This window comes from Molothrus aeneus, chromosome 28, assembly GCF_037042795.1.
Source record: "Molothrus aeneus isolate 106 chromosome 28, BPBGC_Maene_1.0, whole genome shotgun sequence".
Taxonomy (NCBI): domain Eukaryota; kingdom Metazoa; phylum Chordata; class Aves; order Passeriformes; family Icteridae; genus Molothrus; species Molothrus aeneus.
In genome coordinates, this window is record NC_089673.1 from 902280 (window position 1) to 921392 (window position 19113).

Here is a 19113-nt window from a genome sequence, read left to right on the forward strand (position 1 = left end):
CCTGGGGCCTGCAGGAGCCCCTCAGCTGCAGATCCTGGGCGGAGCTGGGACTCCATCCAGAGGGGCCCTGCTGGGGGCCAGTGCTGCTGGGAGGGTCTCTGGGCCACCTCCTGCCCGCGTGGAGGGTCAGGACCAGGCCAGGCTGGGAGCAGAGACCCTCAGCTGTCCCTGTCCCTGGTGGCTGCAGGAGCTGGGGCAGGAACAGGGATGGGCTGCCAGGCTCCAGGCTGAGTCAGGCGTTTTCCTTCTCTTCAAAAGGGAATATGGGGGTGCTGTGAGAGGGGAGTCCCCAGAACCACCCCCCCAACCACCACCACCACCCTTGCTTGCCCCTGACCCTCTGGCTGAGCCCCATCCCTTGGAGCTCAGTGTCCCATCCCCTGTGTGACCCCAAAGCCCCAGGGGGGGCTCCAGGGGGTCGCTGCAGGAAGGCCAGGGCTGATGGGGGCTGAGCCCCCTCAAAGAGGCACAAAGAGCATCTCCTGCACCCCCAACCTGCACACCTGGGCAGGGTGCCAGTGCCAGCCCCTGACCCCTGCCCCCAAGCTCTGCCCAGCAAATCCCCAACAATCAGGGCAGGACTCCAGGATGGGCTCCTCTGTCCCCACTCCCTGCCCTCCTTCCCCTGGGGCCCTCCAGGTCCCCATCAGAGTCCCGAGGATGGGGGGACCCCTGGCCTGGCAGGCTCAGCCCCTACCTGAGCTGGGGGGTGCAGTGTAGGCCACATCCACACGGTCACCTGCAATGGGAGGGGTGGTGACCAGGAGCCAGAGCTCATCAGTGGGAGCTGGGAGATCAGGCAGACCCCACTGAGCCCCTGGGGCTGCAGGGCTGGCAGCAGGGCCAGGGGACACGGCCCTGCAGGGCTCACCTGTCTCGTAGTAGTCATACAGGGACACAGTGGCCGGCTGGAGGTTGCTCACCAGGAAGTCCTGCTGGGCTTGGAAGGAAAAGGTCTTCTCCTCCTTGCTCAGCTGTGGAGACAGCCCAGGGGGGAGGTGTAGCCACCCACCATGGGGAAACCCCCCAGATCCCAGGGCTCCTGCTCCTGTCCCCATCTCACCTCATCCAGGTAAATGGTCACCTGGTCAGGCTGCACCTCCACCTTCTTCACCAGCTTCTGCCTCTTCAGCTGCAGGGACACGGCTCAGGAGGGGCCACAGCTGCTCCATGGGTACCCAGCACCCCAAGCAGGTGTCCCTCTATGTCCTACAGCCCCTAGGCCTGTGGGATGGGGTATCCCAAAGGGGGGCGGGGGGCTCCTCACCTCCACCGTGGATTTCTTGTCCGGGCTGTAGCCCGATGGCAGCTTGGCCTCGATGACAACCATGTTGGTGGCAGGACGCTCCCCAGTGTACCTGCAAGGGCAGAGCCCCAGGTGGGCTTAGGGATTCCCTCCCTCTCTCCCTGGCTGCTGCTGTCCTCCCCAAACCCAGGAAGCCCCAGTCCCTACCGTGCCCAGAGGCGGAGCAGGAACCGCGGGTTCTTTGTGCCCGGCAGCGGCTCCGTCTCCACCCGCAGCTCGAAGGCCCCGGTGCTCGGCGGGGGAGGCACGTTATAGCGCAGGGTCACCTGGGGGACAGCACAGGATGAGCCCAGCAAGGGCACAGGGCCCAGGACAGGGAGCCCGGGCTGTACCCACCTGTGCCAGGGCACAGCCCTGCCCGCGGGCTCGCAGCCCGTAGGTGCCCGGCAGCTCGGGCAGGGCCGCCCGCTGCAGCACCAGCCGGTTGCTGCTGTCCAGCACAAAGTCCTGCACCGTCCCCGTGGGCGATGTCACCGTCACCGTGACGTCCCCGTTGCTGCCGTAGGTCAGGGCGGCGTATTTGGCCAGGGCTTGCAGGGCCACCACAGTGTCCTGTGCACAGGGACAGTGCCAGGGTCACCCCTGAGTGCCACTCCCCGGAGGGGCCAGTTTGGAGCAGCCCCTGGAGCCCAGGGCCGGTACCTGCGTGGAGGCAAAGCCCCCGTAGGGGTTCTGCTGCTTGCAGAGCCAGCGGACGATCCGGGACGCTGTCCCCAGGTCAGCAGGGGACACCGAGGGCTGGGACAGGTAGGCCAGCAGGACATAGGCTGTCATCTCCACCTCGGCTGATGGGGCTGCAGCCCAGGACAGCTCCAAGGCCTTCTGAGCCTGCCCCTTCCTCTTCCAGTAGAGCTGCCCATCTGCAGGAGGAGGGGCAGCAGCTCAGCCCCTGCTGTGGACTGGGCTGGGGTCCCTCCCGGCAGGGGCACTGCCCACGGTGCCCAGCCTGGGCAGTACCTGCACTGATGCTGTGCTGGGCCAGGCGCTGCAGCTGCGCCTGCTGCTGCTCCCTCAGCCCTGCCAGCCCAAACACGTAGGCCAGCAGGGCTTGTGTGTAGGGGTCGTCTGTGGGAGAAGCCTCCAGGCACTTGAGGGCTGAGCTCAGCACTGGCTCCTGGCATGGCAGAGGAGTTAGGAGCCAGCCCAGGGCATGGGACTCACTCAGTGCTGCCCTGTGTGACCAGCTGTGCCCAGTTCATGCTGGTGGCCTGGAATGGCCAATCCCTGTCCCAGCAGCTGTCCCCACCCCACCAGTCCCTGTGGGGAAGAAGGGTCCATCCTCACCAGCGTGGGCAGTCCCAGCTCCAGCATCGCTGCCGTCACGTACGCCGAGAGTGAGAGCTCGTCTGAGACACCGCCCTGCAAGGGGACAGGGGGACACAGGTCCAGCCGGGGTGTGACACCAACACAGGGACACCCCCACTGCCCAGAGCATGCTCTGGGTCCCCAGCCCAGCCCTGCCCCACCTGCAGGGTGTTTTGGAAGAGTTTGCCCTCTCTGCGGAAGCAGCCGCTCTTCCTCTGGCGCTGCTGCAGCCACCGCAGCGCGTCCGTGATGTGCCGCTCCTCAATGGCCACATAGGCTCGGGCTTGCCCGAAGGACTTGAGGACAAACGCTGTCAGCCTGGAGCCAGGGAGACACCAGAGGGCTGAGGGTCAGCACTGGGGCTGCCTGGGTGGCAGGAGAAGCCATGGGTGCAGCTGCAGAGCCCTCACCAGGTGTTGCCCGAGGAATCGCTCTTCCCAAAGGCGCTGTAGGAGCCATCGTCGTGTTTGTACAGCAGCTCCCGCTGGTACCCTGTGGGGGGACATGGGGACAGGGCACTGTTTCTGTGCCCAGGGGAGCCAGGTGGAGTGAGGAGGGGGCTGTGGGACGGTGGTGTCCCTGCCAGGCGGGGAGTCAGGCTCCCACTGACCGCTCTGCAGGAACCCCTGGGCCTTGGCGCGGATGTCCGGCAGCAGCTGCCCGGTCTTCTCCAGGTACTGCTGGATGTAGATGTTGGGGGCAAAGCGAACCATGTTCTGCTCCCCACAGCCGTAGGGCATGGCCAGGAGTCTGTCCAGGTTCTGCAGGGCATTGCCCAGGATGTCACCTGTGCCAGGGGGACACATCATCAGCTGTGTCACCTGTGTCCCCTTCTGTGTCTGCTCTGGGTGGTCCCACATCCTGCTGAGCCTGGGGACCTCTGCACCCACCCTGTCCCCAGGCCCCTCCAGCCTGTCCCTTACCCATCACGTTGATGTGGGCTCTCTGGGAGCTCTCCAAGATGTTTGCAGGAATCTCCAAGGACACTTCTTCAGCACCTGTGGGGACAGAGGGCCATGACAGTGAGAATGCCCAGCTCTTGCCAGCCTGTCCTGTGGCAGCCTCACCCAGCCTGTTCCTGCCCAAACACCCTGACCCTTGGCACCTCTGCTCTGGTGGCCCTTGTGAGCAGTGGCCAAGCACCCCTGGCCACATCCCATGGCACTGCCCAACACCCCGGCCAGTCCTACCTTCCTGGCAGAGCAGGGAGCTGTGAGTCTTCTCCACCAGGATCCCCCCAGGCTGTGAGGAAGCAGCACCAGAGTCAGTCAGGAGGAGGGACCTGCCTGTCCCCCAGTCCCCTTCATGTCTGGGTGCTGTCCCACTGCCCCCCCGAGGGCTGTTTGCACTCTGCTCCCAAATCCATCCCATTTTCCTCCTCCCCAACCCTCTGACCTGCACCAGCAGGGGCTTTATCACGGTGTCCACGCGGCCCTGGGCCGGCACCAGGGGCAGCTCGTTGCCGCAGGGCTCGGTGGAGCTGAGGGCCTCGGTGCTCACAGTGATGTTCACCTCCCCTGAAGGTGTAAACACGGCCCTCAGTCCCCAGGGAGCCCCCAAACCTGAGCACAGCCCCCTGGGCTTGGGCTGGGGCTGGCTGGACTGGGCTGGGGGTCCCCAGGAAGGGTGGAGTGGAGCAAGGGAGAACTCCCCAGGGGCCGTGGGGTTCCTGCCCTCCCTGCCCACCCAATCCCACCCCCTGAGAGGGTCCCCGGGCAGCAGGGTGGGGTGGTGGCAGCTCTGTACCCAGGCTGGTGGCTCGCACACCCCACTGGAAGGTCTTGGCTTCATCTGCACAGACACAGCCCCTGTAGGTGTCCCCTGCACTCAGTGACACCTCCAGCTCTGCCGACTCTGCTAGTGTCACCTGAACCTGTGGGGGGCACAGCCGTGGCTCCATCAGCCCCCAGAGCCAGGGTCACCTCCCCAGCCTCCCCCAAACTTGCCAGAGCATGGCACAGCTCCATCAGAGCCAGGGTCACCTCCCTGGCCTCCCCCAAACCTGCCAGAGCATGGCACAGCCCCATCAGAGCCAGAGTCACCTCCCTGGCCTCCCCCAAACCTGCCAGAGCATGGCACAGCTCCATCAGAGCCAGGGTCACCTCCCTGGCCTCCCCCAAACCTGCCAGAGCATGGCACAGCTCCATCAGAGCCAGGGTCACCTCCCTGGCCTCCCCCAAACCTGCCAGAGCATGGCACAGCTCCATCAGAGCCAGGGTCACCTCCCTGGCCTCCCCCAAACCTGCCAGAGCATGGCACAGCTCCATCAGAGCCAGGGTCACCTCCCTGGCCTCACCCAAACCTGCCAGAGCATGGCACAGCTCCCCCACCCCTGGCTGTCCCCGCTCACCCGCAGGCACTGGCGCAGGTAGTTGAAGACGGTGGCCCTGAGGGTGAAGCTCTCGTGGCGCACCACGGCGTAGGGCAGTGCCAGCTCCACAAAGAACGGCTGGAAGGCAGTGAGGGTGACAGCAGGGGACAGCCCCAGGCCCTGTGGGGCTGTACAGAACATCCCAGCCTCCCACTCTGTGATGGTGTCGGGCACTGTCACCGTCATCTCGGCAGAGCCGCTCTCCCTGCACGGAGAACATCGTGAGGCCACCCCACCGTGGCTGGTGGCATGGCCTGAGTGACACTGCTGGTGCCAGCCCACAGGGAGAAGGAGTCCTGAGGTCCCCAAGTCCCCTTGGGAGCTGTTCTCTCACCCCACAGGGACCAGGTCCCACAGCCACGTCTCTGGGAAGTAGGTCCGGGGTGCTGGGGGCTCTTCCACGTCCTTGATGCCTGGGCTGGCTAAGGTGAACAGTGGCATAATATCTTCATAAGTATTGCTTTCCACCTCCACATGGGATACTCTGAAGGGTCCTGGAAAAGGCAAAGCAGAACTTGGGAGCCTCAGGTCTCAGTTGGACCTTGCCTGCAGCCGGCACAAGGGTGACCAAAATCCTTTTCCATCCCTGTCCATCCTCTTTGATGCCAAGGGTGTTTTCTGGATAGCTCCAAGTCCCCCTGAGGACACAGCAGCCAGGACTGGCCACCAGCTCTTTGCTCTTTTCAGCACAAGGGCTGTGCTCACCTCCAGGACCTGGCATTCCGATGGGGAGCCTGGGCGGGCAAGGCTCCCTGGTCTTGGTGAAGAGCTTCAGTGCTGCATCCTGTGAAAAAGCAGAGATTGTCCACCCCCACAGCCAGCAGGAGGAATATCCCCATTCCAGCAGAGAGTAGTCCCAGGGCTACAGAAAACAGGTGGAGAAGGAGCCTGGGCTTGGCAGGAAAGGGAAGTCCTTTGCCACAGGTGTGGCTTTCCCAGCACTTGGGAGAAGCACGGGCAGCTCCAGGATGGGGAGGAACTGGCAGGCCCAGGGGCTTCACCTGGAATAACTGGTAGGGTTCCCTCTTGGGGTGCAGCCAGGCACATAATGGTTGATCCTGGATGCTGTGGGGGTTGCTGAATTTGGGCAGTGCTTTGTAGACCTGCAAATAAAGACATGGAAAACCCTCATTTCCAGAGCACAGGGCTCTGCCCACTGCAGCACTGGCTCCATGTGAGGGACGCTTGAGCCAACATCATCCCACCCCAGCTCAGGCTGCTCCTGGGGCTGCAGGGGGACTCCAGGCAGGGCCAGCACTCACAGCCTCAGCGTTGAGCTCAGCCTCAGGCTTGAGGAGCAGCACACTGCGATCCACGGCCCGCACAGCGCACAGGGAGCCCGGGGCCGCCCCCAGCTGCAGCCTCAGCGCCGCCCCTGGCAGGGCCCTGGCCTCAGAAAATGCCATCTTCACCTGCACAGGGACACAGGGACAGAGGGCAGTCACCTCCTGTGGAGGGCAGACCCAGCCATGTGACAGCGTTCACAGGGGTCTGAGGATGGGGGAAGAGACGAGGATCTGACTCCATGTTTCAGAAGGCTGATTCATTATTTTATGATATAGATTATATTAAAACTATACTAAAAGAATAGAAGAAAGGATTTCATCAGAAGGCTAGATAAGAATAGAATAGAAGGAATGAATAACAAAAGCTTGTGTCTCAGACAGAGAGTCCGAGCCAGCTGACTGTGATTGGCCATTAATTAGAAACAACCACATGAGCCCAATCCCAGATGCACCTGTTGCATTCCACAGCAGCAGATAACCATTGGTTACATTTTGTTCCTGAGGCCTCTCAGCTTCTCAGGAGGAAAAATCCTAAGGAAAGGATTTTTCATAAAAGATGTCTGTGACACAGCCACACATAGCGAAGGCTCTTCTCAGAGGGTTTGGGAGCAGAGAATGGGTTGGGAGACCCTGACACTGTGATGCTCCTGGGGTGGGATGGATCCCAAGGCAGCAGCCATGGGCAGCCCAGCTCCTCTCACCTGGTTGGGGAAGCACTTGGCCACAGAGAGCTCAGTGACATCAGCCACCATCTCGCCGTTGGGCAGCAGCACATAGACCAGAAGCTTGGCCATGGGTGCCAGCTCCAGCCCGATGGGCAGCTCCAGGGAGAGGGAGGCTCTCTGTCCTGGGCCATGGAAAGGGGACAGACGTTACCCAGAGAAACTGTGCCTGCTCCAGCCCTGGAAGTGTCCAAGGCCAGGTTGGACAGAGCTTGGAGCACCCTGGGAGAGTGCAGGGTGTTCCTACCCAGGGCAGGGGGATGGAATGGGATGGGCTTGGAGGCCCCTTCCAACCCAAATCATTCATGGCTCTGTGAGGAGCAGGCACAGGGAGCAGAGCCCTGCACAGCCCCTCCATGCTATGGGACATACCAGGCTCTGCAGAGACTTCTTTCCTGAAGATGCTCATAATGGACCCCTTGGCCAGGACCTGCAGAGGAGGGGGTGAAAACAAAACAGATGCTGAGTGTGGAATCAAAGTTCCCTGGTAGAGGATGGACCCACAATGAGAGTTCTGGGATGATTTCTGACCATGCCCAGTCTCCAGCCCCCCACCAGCTCCCATGGGGGTGCAGGCCCCACAGTGGCAGTAGCCACCTCCTCTGACAGGTCCCTCAGTCCCTCCAGGACAGGCTGCTCATTGTCCTGTCCCTGGGGACACCACCATGAACAACGTCTGTGGAGATATGGCCCTTCCCACAGAACCACCCTGATTCCTGCTGCCCTCCCTCCCTGGGCCAAGGCTCACCATGAAAACCAGATCCAGGTTCCTCAGCTGAGTGCCTAAAGCCTTCTTGCCAAAGATGGAATCCACATGGAGCAGCTGGGAGTGGCCGCAGGGCAGCTCCCCCCGCGGGGCGCGGATGTGCAGGAAGCTCCTGCTCTTGGACGAGTAGGGCACGAGTGTGAGAGAGGCACCTCGGGGCCTGAGGGAGCCCTCCTGGCTCTCAGCTGTCCTGTTGGCTTCAGCCTGAGGGGGGAATCGGGGGGTGAATCCAGCAGCAGCCCCCGAGGCTGGTGCAGCTCCAAGGCCTCACCCCACTGGAGGAGCGGGGGACAAAGGTGGGCACTAACCTGCAAGGAGACCCGGTCACCCCAGCCAGAGGTGTCCAGCTGGAAGGAGGCTCTCCCTGAGCTGTCAGTCAGGAAGCTTTGTGTCCTCTTTTCTCCCCGGTTGCTGATGGAGAGCAGGACCTGCCTCTGGGGCAGCCCAGAGCCATCGGCTTCCTGCAGCCGGATCTGGGCAGGAAGGAAGGGGAGATGCTGCACTTTGGGGCTGAAGCTGGGGCACAACAGGGCTGGGGTGGGCAGGGGCAGGGCTGGGAGCAGCAAGGGCAGGGCTGGGGTGGGCAGGAGCAGGGCTGGGAGCAGCAGGGACAGGGCTGGGAGCAGCAGGGACAGCGCTGGGAGCAGCAGGGGCGGGGCTGGGAGCAGCAGGGACGGGGCTGGGAGCAGCAGGGACAGGGATGGGAGCAGCAAGGGCAGGGCTGGGAGCAGCAGGGATGGGGATGGGAGCAGCAGGGATGGGGATGGGAGCAGCAGGGACAGGGCTGGGAGCAGCAGGGACAGGGATGGGAGCAGCAGGAGCAGGGATGGGAGCAGCAGGGACAGGGATGGGAGCAGCAGGGACAGGGATGGGAGCAGCAGGGGCGGGGCTGGGAGCAGCAGGGATGGGGATGGGAGCAGCAGGGACGGGGCTGGGAGCAGCAGGGACAGGGATGGGAGCAGCAGGGACAGGGATGGGAGCAGCAGGGACAGGGCTGGGAGCAGCAGGAGCAGGGCTGGGAGCAGCAGGAGCAGGGATGGGAGCAGCAGGAGCAGGGATGGGAGCAGCAGGGACAGGGATGGGAGGGACGGGGCTGGGAGCAGCAGGGATGGGGATGGGAGCAGGAGGGGCAGGGATGGGAGCAGCAGGAGCAGGGATGGGAGCAGCAGGGACGGGGCTGGGAGCAGCAGGGACAGGGATGGGAGCAGCAGGGACGGGGCTGGGAGCAGCAGGGACAGGGATGGGAGCAGCAGGGACGGGGATGGGAGCAGCAGGGGCAGGTGAGCCCCAGGGCAGAGGGGAGCCCTCGTTACCGTCCCGCTGTAGGGGAGGCCTGGCTTGTAGGCGTGATCGGGGTTCTCAAAGGTGACCGTGACAGTTTTGTGTAAAACCTTCCAGCTCTTGGTGCTCTTCATCTCCAGCCCTGTGGAGAGCCAGTGGGGAGCTCAGGGTGTTGCAGGACACAGCTTAGCTCTGGCCAGTGCCCCTGTCCCCTTGCAGAAAAGGTCCCTGGACATTTGGGTGTCACAGATGTGTTTTATGAAAATCCTTTCCTCAGGATATTTTTCTCCTGAGAAGCTGAGAGGCCTCAGGAACAAAATGTAACCAATGGTTATCTGCTGCTGTGGAATGCAACAGGTGCATCTGGGATTGGGCTCATGTGGTTGTTTCTAATTAATGGCCAATCACAGTCAGCTGGCTCAGACTCTCTGTCTGAGACACAAGTCTTTGTTATCATTCCTTCTTTTGCTATTCTTAGCCAGCCTTCTGATGAAATCCTTTCTTCTATTCTTTTAGTATAGTTTTAATATAATATATATCATAAAATAATGAATCATATCATAAATCAATAAATCATTCTGAAACATGGAGTCAAATCCCCGTCTCTTCCCTCTTCCTCAGACCCCTGTGAACACCACCACATTTGGGCTTTCCTCCAGCACAGTTTGCATCTCCTACAAGAGCAGCACAAGCCCTGTGGAATATTCCAGACCTAAAGCTGGGGTGCAGCTGGGGGCAGACACTTCAGAAGAAAAGGTTCTTCACCCAAGCAGCATCATGAGGGGGCTGGGCAGAGGGACAAGCCCTGCTCTCCTCCCTGCAGCCAGGCCAGGCACTCCTGGTGTGACAGGAGTGAGGGACAAGCCTGGAGGCCACCCCAGCAGCCTGGCTGAGCCCACCACCCTGCACTGCCCGGGCTCAGCTCCCAGCCCTGCCACAGCTGCTGCATCATGGAACAGCATTTTTCCAGGATTTTGAGCCTGGCTCGGGATGGATTTTGAGCCTGGCTTTAGGATGGATTTTGAGCCTGGTTCGGGATGGATTTTGAGCCTGGCTCTGGCATGGTTGAGCCAAGGGCACTGCCAGCGTGGCACAGAGAGGTGGCATCTCCCAGTGCCTTAGGAAGGGTCCAGAACCCCTTTAATCTGGGGCCATCCTGCCCTTGCAGGGACTCCAGCGGCTGCTCAGGGGTGCCAGAGGCTGAGCCTGCTGGTATTCCTGGTGTCTGGTGCCTTGATGGCTATCAGCACTGGGAGTTCCAAGTGTTGCCAGGCTGCCCTGACCCACACCCCCACCCAAACCCCATCCTTGCATGTGCATCCCTAAACCCCAGCAGTGCTTTTGGGTGTTCCTGGAAAGCACCAATCCCTTGGGATGGCCGCACCCCCATCCCCACCTGTCCCATCCTCCACCAGCGATGCCTCGACTTCAAGTGTCTTCCTTGAAAATGAAGGGAAAATCTTCTCCTTGGAGGCAGCCAGTGAAACCTCTGTGGAAAAACAGCTGTTCTTCCCCGTCTGGAGAGAAAATCAACCCCATCAGCAGCATTCCTGGGAAGGAGCCCCTGCAGGGACAGCCCAGCCCCAGCCACACTCACCTGCCCCATAACCCGGGTGCAGATCTTCGATATCCCATGAGCCCAGAAGCTCCCTCTGAGGCACAGGTCAGCCTGCACCTTCCCCTGGACGGGCTTCCCGTAGGTGTAGCTGTGTGGGGACAGGGGAGAGGCTGTGTGAGGACAGGGGAGAGGCTGTGCTGGGGAGCCCCCACTGTCACAGACATCTTTTATGAAAAATCCTTTCTTAGGATTTTTCCTCTTGAGAAGCTGAGAGGCTTCAAGAACAATGTAAACAATAACTATCTGCTGCTGTGGAATGCAACAAATAGATCTTTGATTGGCCCATGTTAGTTGTTTTTAATTAATGGCCAATCACAATGAGCTGGCTCAGACAGAGAGTCCGAGCCAGGCCTTTGTTATCATTCTTTCTTTTTCTATTCTTAGCCAGCCTTCTGATGAAATCCTTTCTTCTGTTCTTTTAGTATAGTTTTAATACAATATATATCATAAAATAATAAATCAGCCTTCTGAAACATGGAGTCAGATCCTCATCTCTTCCCTCATCCTCAGACCCCTGTGAACACGGTCACACCCCACCCCGCCGGATCCCCCCCATCTCCCCTGTTCCCTTCTCCCCTCTCACCGCCCGCAAATCTCCACCGGGATCTTCTCGTCCTGCTCCCCCAGAATGCTGGGGAGGTGAATGGTCACCTCAAACTTGGGCAGCACTGTGGACAGGCACAAGGACATGAGGCAAAGTGGAAATATTCCAGGGTAGAAATCCATTTTGATTTAGGTGAAATGTATATTTTTGAGTTGAGTCTGTGGTTAGAAACCATAGCTATTTAGCCTGACTGCAGAACCTAGGCTCAGAGAAACTGCTTCAGTGAAGGACAGAGATAAGGGGGGGGGAGACAGAGGGTGATAGAGACAAAGAGACTGCTGTGAGAGCAGGTCAACCTGACCTAGGAATTCTTTCTGATAAAGAAGAACTAGCGGCAAATGTCATGTGAAATTCGTAAAAATGAATATGTATGAACCTATTGTGATATTGCATGCATATGTATCTGAGAGGGCGATAAAAAAGGACCTGAAGTTCCCAGAAGTACACATGTCATTTTAGGGGAATGATTCCCACTTGCATCCGGTGCTGTAATAATAAACATACCGGCTTTACAACTTTCACAAAGTTGTGGAGTTTTGATTATCTCCGCAAAACAGACATGGAGGGGTCACTCCCAGGACAGTGACAACACCTCCTGGGTGGCTGCAGGGGTCGGGACCTGCTGCCCATGGTGGGGTTCCCCTTTCCCAGAGCCCCGTACCGTATTCCTCCACGCTGAAGGAGTGGCTCTTGCTCCCCACATTGATGGTGTAGGTGCCCAGCGCCGGCTCCGAGGCCAGCGGGAGGGACAAATCCACGATTCCCTGCTGAGGGCTCAGCTCCCGCCACTGCGCGATGCGATTCCCGCTGGGATCCTGCCGGAGACACCGGGATCAGTGCCCAGAGAGCCGGCAGAGAGCCCTGGGCCCCCTCTCCCTGTCCCACTGGGGGTCCCAAACTGACCTGCAGGAACACCAGGGGCAGCTGGAAGGCAAAGAGAGAATGGTCAGAGGAGCAATTCCATTCTCTGGGGGCTCAGCAGGGTGGGCACGGCAGAGGGAGGGTGGGAAGCTGTGAGCTGTGAGCCCTCAAGGTGCTCTGGATGGATTTTGAGCCTGGCTCTGGATGGATTTTGAGCCTGGCCCTGGATGGATTTTGAGACTGGCCCTGGATGGATTTTGAGCCTGGCCTTGGATGGTTTTGAGCCTGGCTCTGGGATGGATTTTGAGCCTGGCTTGGGATGGATTTTGAGCCTGGCTCTGGGATGGATTTTGAGCCTGGCTCTGGGATGGATTTTGAGCCTGGCTTTGGGCAGCATTCCCGAGGGGAAAGGTGACTCCCACAGCTCTCCCACGGCTGCTGGGACACTGCAGGGAGCCTTTGTCCCCTCCCCGTGTCCCAGCCCTGCTCTCACCTTCTGGCTGCTGGGGATCAGGTCCTTATCCAAAGAGACCACTCGGAACTTCACTGGGAAAGGGAATGGAGATGGAGGAGCAGCTTCATCCCGCAGGGAGGGGAATTCCCCATGGGAAGGTGGAGGGAAACCCACCCTGAGCCCTGCCCTGCCCCCAGCAGCACGGCCCACAGCGAGCCTGGCACTGCCCTGGGCCTGTGCTGGGCATTCCAGAGCATCCCGGGATAACCCAACCCAGGACATCCCGGGATAAACCCACACAGGAAACCCCGGGATAAAACCACACAGGACACCCCAGGATAACCCCCCCAGGACATCCTGGGATAAACCCACACAGGAAACCCCGGGATAACCCAACCCAGGACATCCTGGGATAACCCAACCCAGGACATCCCGGGATAACCCAACCCAGGACATCCCGGGATAACCCCCCCGGTTCCGGGCAGTGCAGGAGCACGGCTCGGCCCCCTTACCCCTGTCCTCACTCCAGGGCTGTCCCCAGGGCAGGGGGTCCCTCCCGCCCCCTCACCTTCCTGCCCGGGTTTGTACACAGCCTTGTCGGTCTGGATGAACACCCCGGGGCTCGAAGCTCTCAGCAGCACCTTCTTCTTCTCGGAGACATCCAGGGACTCTCCTCGGATGGAGACGTGCAGGGACACGATCTCCTCCTTCCCTCGGGCGGGGGCTGGAGCCTGCGGGCATCAGCGGGCTCGGGGTGGGGACAAGGACAGCGCCAGGGTGACCCCGAGCCCGCCCAGCCCCAGGATCCCCCCACAGCTGACGCTGGCTGGGGGCTGTGTACAAATCACCAACGGGACAGGACTGCTGGGAACGTGCCTTGAGCTGTTTGATTTTCCAGCATCAGTCTCATTACATGGTTATGACAATGGGAAGATGCCAGCAGCTCACATCCCAGGCAGCAGACTAAGAATTTAGTGTTAACAACTTATTTTGTAAGTTTTTTGACCAATCACACAAAGCAAAAGCACATTGACAGTAGTTCCATCCAACCACTATAAGCACACGTACATTTGGTTAAAACAATGCTTGCTTATTTCAAATGCAATACCTGCTTGTCAGCCTTAAAACACAATGCACAGAGCTCCATTATTAAGCTTCAACCTTCCTAATATCTTGCTAGATATACTTTTCTGTAGCTTAGGGAGTTATTCTAGACAAGCATTAATACACAGACCATTGTTCTATTTGTCTTTGCTTTTCTACAGTTTAAATAATTTTTCTGCTGATCTATCTCATGGCTGCTGCTTAGCTCTAATCACAATTCTGCTGCCTCTGGGGCCTGCCTTTGCAGCTTTCCCAAAACTCTCTAATTTCGCAGATTCCCACAACACCCAGGGACCATTCCAGCCGGGATAACCTGAATCCAGCTGAGCCTGAATCCATGGGGGAACCCAACAACCAAGGGTAGGAAACAGTCAGGGCGAGGGTGAGACCCTGCCACGAGATGGGGGAGTCACATCTGTCCCCAGCCCTGATGGAAACGGCCTGGAGCTCCCACAGGGCCCCTCCACCTGCTCCTGGCTCCTTTGGGGTGACATTGGGGTGGCACTCACAGGGAAGGTGACGTTGAGGTACAGGTGGGGCTCCAGGACCTCTCTGCTGAGCAGGGTGGTGGGAGGGGTCCCGCTGTCCCCCTGCAGCTGCACACGGAGCTGGACGGGCCCCTGGAGGTCCCTGAGGTGCACCCAGAGCGTGGCAGGGTGCGGGTGGTACAGCACAGCTGGGGACACCACCACGAAACTCCTGGCAGGGACAAGGGACAGGAGAGCCCTGGGCTGAGGCACATCCAGCACAGAGAGTGGAACAGCCCCTGCAGCACAGGAACCACCCCAGGGTCCCCTCTCTGCTGCTGGGCTGCCCTGAGCGCCTCAGCTCAGCTCTGCAGGTGAGGGAACAACAGCTCCTGGAGCCACCAGGGCCACCAGGGCCACCGGGGCCACCAGAGCCACCGGGGCCGTGTCCTCAGTGCTCCTGGGCAGGGAGAGCCCCCAGCCTGAGCAGCTGGGGCACCCTGGGCAGCAACCAGGGCATGGGAGGGATCGAGTTCCACCAGGAACTGCAAAGGAGCCAAGGTTAAAGCACCCAGCAGGCACAGGAGGGATTGAATCCCACCAGGAGAGGCTGAAGCCGAGAGGCTGAAGCTCAACCATCCCACCAGACAAAGAAAGGGATTGAATCCCACCAGGAACAGCCAAGAGGCTGAAGCTCAACCACCCCAGCAGGCACAAGAGGAATTGAATCCCACCAGAAACTGCAAGGAAAGCAAGGTTAAAGCACCCAGCAAGCACAGGAGGAATTGAATCCCCCTGGGAACTGCCAGGGAGCCAAGGTTAAACACCTCATCAAGCACAGGAGGGACTGAATCCCACCAGGAGAGGCTGAAGCCAAGAGGCTGAAGCTCAACCTTCCCCCCAGACACAGGAGGGACTGAATCCCATGAGGAGCTGCCAGGGAGCCAAGGTTAAACCACTCCAGCAGGCACAGGAGGGACTGAATCCCCCTGGGAACTGCCAAGGAGCCAAGGTTAAACACCCCAGCAGGGACAGACGGACACAGAGGGGACTCACGGTGCTCCAGAGGCCCCGGCTGAGAGGAGCAGGATGGTGAAGAGGATGGGAAGGGCTGGAGGCATCATGTCTCCAGCTGGATGTGGATGCTGGGAGCAGCCACAGCCTCCCCCTGCAGCTCTGGGATCCCTCTGGATCTGTGTCTGATCCGCTGCAGGCTCTGCAATGGATCCGTGTGTCCCAGCCACTGAGGAAATCAGGGCTGCCACAGGAGCCCTGGGCACCTGCAGATAAGTCCAGGCAATGTTTGCCCTCTGCCCACGGCTTCTGGGGGTCAAGGACTCCAGGGATGTTTGCAGTATTGGGAAAGGTCCCTGGAGTTTCACTCTGAGCCAGGACTCCACACGGGTTTGCTGGGAAATGATCTCAGAAGGCAGCAGGAACACACAGGAAAGGAAAACAGGGAGTACAGCCTGAGGACGGGCTGGGAGCTGGGGCTGATTTCTCAGAAATGAAAAATTTACAGGTATTTCAAATGTAACCAGGTTTGGGCAAATCACATGTCTCAGGCTGGCTTTTTGCCCAGTTTCATGCAGTCTGGACAGAGGAACAGGACAGTGTGGGGATGTGGCATCACCCATCTGCTCCCATTGCACACATGGGAGCTGGACACCTGCCAGGGCAGGCCCCAGCTGCTTCCTGTGGATTCTTTGCCTCTTTTTTCTGTTAAGGTTGGGATTAAATGTGTGAGACAATATTTTTTGTTCAGATCCAAATGTTTATTAGTTCTTATTCTATGTTACAGTCTCACAAACCCTGAGTTCTACCAGCACTTCATTCTAACAAACTAAAAATGGAGGCCCATCTCTCCCTCTACAAGGCCTTTTAAGGATAAGCTGTCTAATCATAAAAATTAATTATTTGTTAATTAATTATTAAATTGTTTTTACTTTTAACCCAATAACCAAGCACCTGTGACCCGCAATGCAGACTTTTTTATCCAATTACACAAAACCACCTAAACCCATGGAGGAGAAAGAGAAGGAGAAGGAGAAGGAGAAGGAGAAGGAGAAGGAGAAGAGAAGGAGAAGAAGAAGGTGAAGAAGAAGAAGGACCAGCCTCCACTCTAAAACCTCCATCTTGCTTTTCATATATTACTATATTCTAAACCCTTAAACTCCAAGTTTTCCACCCTGTGATGTTACACATTTCTATCCAAACCCCACACCCACAATCCCAGTTCTATAATTCCAGTTTGGAAGATGCTCCACAGCCTCAGGTCAATGCAGAGTTCTCCTGGGGGTCAGTGCCTGGCAGCACAGAAAGTCTGAAACTCTCAGTGTCCAGGGTTCCAACAGCTTCCCTGTGTCCTGGTGGGAATGTGGGACAGCCCCACAGTCCTGAGCACATCCCCTGCTCTGGGGTTTTGCAGTTCCCTTCCCTCTGAGGCTGTGGGAACCATGGAATCACGGAATGGTTTGGGTGGGAAGGGACCTTAAAGCCCCTCCAGTGCTTGTGACTGACTGAGACAGTCTGGACAGCTGGGCTGTGATTGGCCATTAATTAGAAACAACAACAATTAGAAACAATCCCAGATGCACCTGTTGCATTCCACAGCAGCAGATAACCATTGGTTACATTTTGTTCCTGAGGCCTCTCAGCTTCTCAGGAGGAAAAATACTAAGGAAAGGATTTTCCATAAAAGATGTCTGTGACACCCCTGCAGGTATGGGGACCCAGCACTGCCCTGGGCAGCTGTGCCAGGGCTGGGCACCCAGAGCAGCCAGGCAGGGCAGGCCTTGGAGCACCAGAAAAAGCAATTTGTTCCCAGAGCCCCCATGCCAAGACTTTTTCCTCTCCTCAAGCTTTCACCTCCCACTGGCAGGGGAAAACCCAGGGAGGGCTGGATGGGCCCTGCTCCTCCAGGCAGGACAAGGATTTGTCCAGAGCAGCTGGGGTTGCCCCTGGATCCCTGGCAGTGCCCAAGGCCAGGCTGGATGGGATTGGAGCACCCTGGGACAGTGGGAGGTGTCCCTGCCATGGCAGAACTGGATGGGCTTTATGGTTCCTCCCACCTAAACCATTCCATGGTTCCATTGATGCTCAACCCCCCGACCCAAACTTTGGGCAGCCAAACCACCCCGGGGGTGTGGTGGGACCCCCAGGCCAGCTCAGAGCTGACAAACCACAGCACATGTTGGGAATCCTGGGACGCAGGAAAGGATTAAAGGAGTTTTCTGGGACGTGGGACCTTCCTGTACCCTTGGCCATGTCCATGTGACATCTCCTGATCCTGTGAGTTGTTCCTCATGGGAAGCTTCTTTGCAGTTTGGTGTTGCAACAGATTTGAGGAGGATTTCCTCCATAATCCAGTTCTCCTGGGAGCAGGAATGGTGCCAAACCGGAGCTCTGTGCCTGGGTTTGCACCTTTTATCCCAGGGTGGGAGGGAAGCCTTGCACACCCTGCTCCCCACAAGGGGACAGCCACACCCTGCCCTGTCCCTGCCCTGCTGCCACCCCGGGGTGCTGGCATAGGAGCTGCTCAGCTGGGAAGGAGCCAGGAGATCCCAAATCCCCGCCTGGCTGCAGGGAACCATCCAGCTGTTGGATGGGCCATGGGCCAGAGGCCGTGGAGAGGCACCTCCAGGCAGGATTGTGTGCAGGTGGGCACCACCCAGGTGTTGCTGGGCATTTGAGGCTTCAATGAATGCTCTTCTTATGCATTTACTGGTGCAGGGAGAGCTCTGCCTCAGGGGCAGCCCCAAACCAGGGTAACCCCCACCCTGCCATGTGCTCCTCACACCAGCCCTGGGGTGGGGATGGCATGCTACATGTGCAGGGTGCTCTGTGTGCAGGGTGTTCCCTGTGCTGGGTGTTCCCTGTGCTGGGTGCTCCATGTTCAGTGTGTTCCCTGTTCAGGGGTGCTCTCTGTGCAGGGTGCTCTTTGTTCAGGGGTGCTCCATGAGCAGGGTGCTCCATGTTCAGGGTGCTCTGTGTGCAGGTGCTCCCTCTGCAGTGTGCTCCTTGTTCAGGGGTGCTCCATATGCAGGGTGTTCCCTGTTGAGGGGTGTTCCCTTTTCAGGGTGCTCCCTGTGCTGGTGCTCTGTGTGCAGGGTGCTCCATGTGCAGTGAGCTCTGCGTACAGGGTGTTCTGTGTGCAGGGTGCTCTGTGTGTGCAGGGTGCTCCCTGTGCTGGGTTCTTTGTGCTCAGGGGTGCTCTGTGTGCAGGGTGCTCTGTTCAGGGGTGCTCCATGTGCAAGGTGCTCTGTGTGCAGCGAGCTCTGTGTGCAGGGTACTCCATGTGCAGGGTGCTCCCTTTTCAAGGTGCTCTGTGTGCAGGGTGCTCTGTGGGTGCTGGATGCTCCATGTGCAGGGATATTCTGTGTGCAGGGATGTTCTGTGTTCAGGGCTGCTCTGTGTGCAGGGTGCTCTGTGTGCAGGGCTGCTCTGTGTGCAGTGAGCTCTCTGTGTGCAGGGTGCTCCATGTACAGGGATGCTCCATGAGCAGGGTGCCCTGTTCAGGGGTGCTCTATGTTCAGGGTTCTCTGTGTGTGCAGGGTGCTCCCTGTGCTGGGTTCTCTGTGTGCAGGGTGCTCTGTGTGCAGGGTGCAGGGGTGTTCTGTGTTCAGGGGTGCTCTGTTCAGCGGTGTTCCCTTTTCAGGGTTGCTTTGTGGGCAGTGTGAAGTCTCCCTGAGGAGATGGATCCCCTTCAGCACAGCCAGGACACAGCACCAGCTCCAAACTCTTTAATGTCCCACCCTTGGCTCACAGCTCAGCACCAAGGATGCTCTCCCCCCCTGGGATGCTCTTCCCCCCCAGCAACCTCCCCTGGACCTCGTGTCCCCCCCAAGCCACACACTCAGATCTGGCTGCACTCAAATGGCATTTCCAGCTTGCAGGAGAATTCTGGAAGGAGAATCCATGGGGGAGCCCAACAATCAGGGGTGGAAAATGGGGCTGTGAGCCCCCAGC

General features: G+C 59.0%; 1 protein-coding gene across 1 annotated transcript; it reads right to left on the reverse strand.

Moving 5' to 3' along the window:
• Positions 1-232: 232 nt before the first annotated feature.
• On the reverse strand, positions 233-15284 carry LOC136567140 (alpha-2-macroglobulin-like protein 1). Its single transcript, XM_066566644.1, has 36 exons — positions 15202-15284; positions 14188-14377; positions 13143-13305; positions 12614-12666; positions 12163-12183; positions 11921-12074; positions 11239-11323; positions 10635-10743; positions 10434-10554; positions 9070-9179; positions 8065-8229; positions 7739-7960; positions 7363-7420; positions 6970-7115; positions 6245-6394; positions 5984-6085; positions 5688-5766; positions 5317-5476; positions 4962-5187; positions 4358-4484; positions 4007-4128; positions 3802-3853; positions 3535-3609; positions 3222-3398; positions 3022-3103; positions 2773-2929; positions 2591-2665; positions 2264-2420; positions 1949-2166; positions 1643-1858; positions 1454-1572; positions 1268-1358; positions 1064-1132; positions 872-974; positions 698-739; positions 233-249 (listed from the first exon to the last, which is right to left on the reverse strand). The coding sequence occupies exons 1-36, from the start codon at positions 15267-15269 to the stop codon at positions 233-235; spliced, it is 4281 nt and encodes a 1426-aa protein (XP_066422741.1). The 5' UTR covers positions 15270-15284.
• Positions 15285-19113: the final 3829 nt, after the last annotated feature.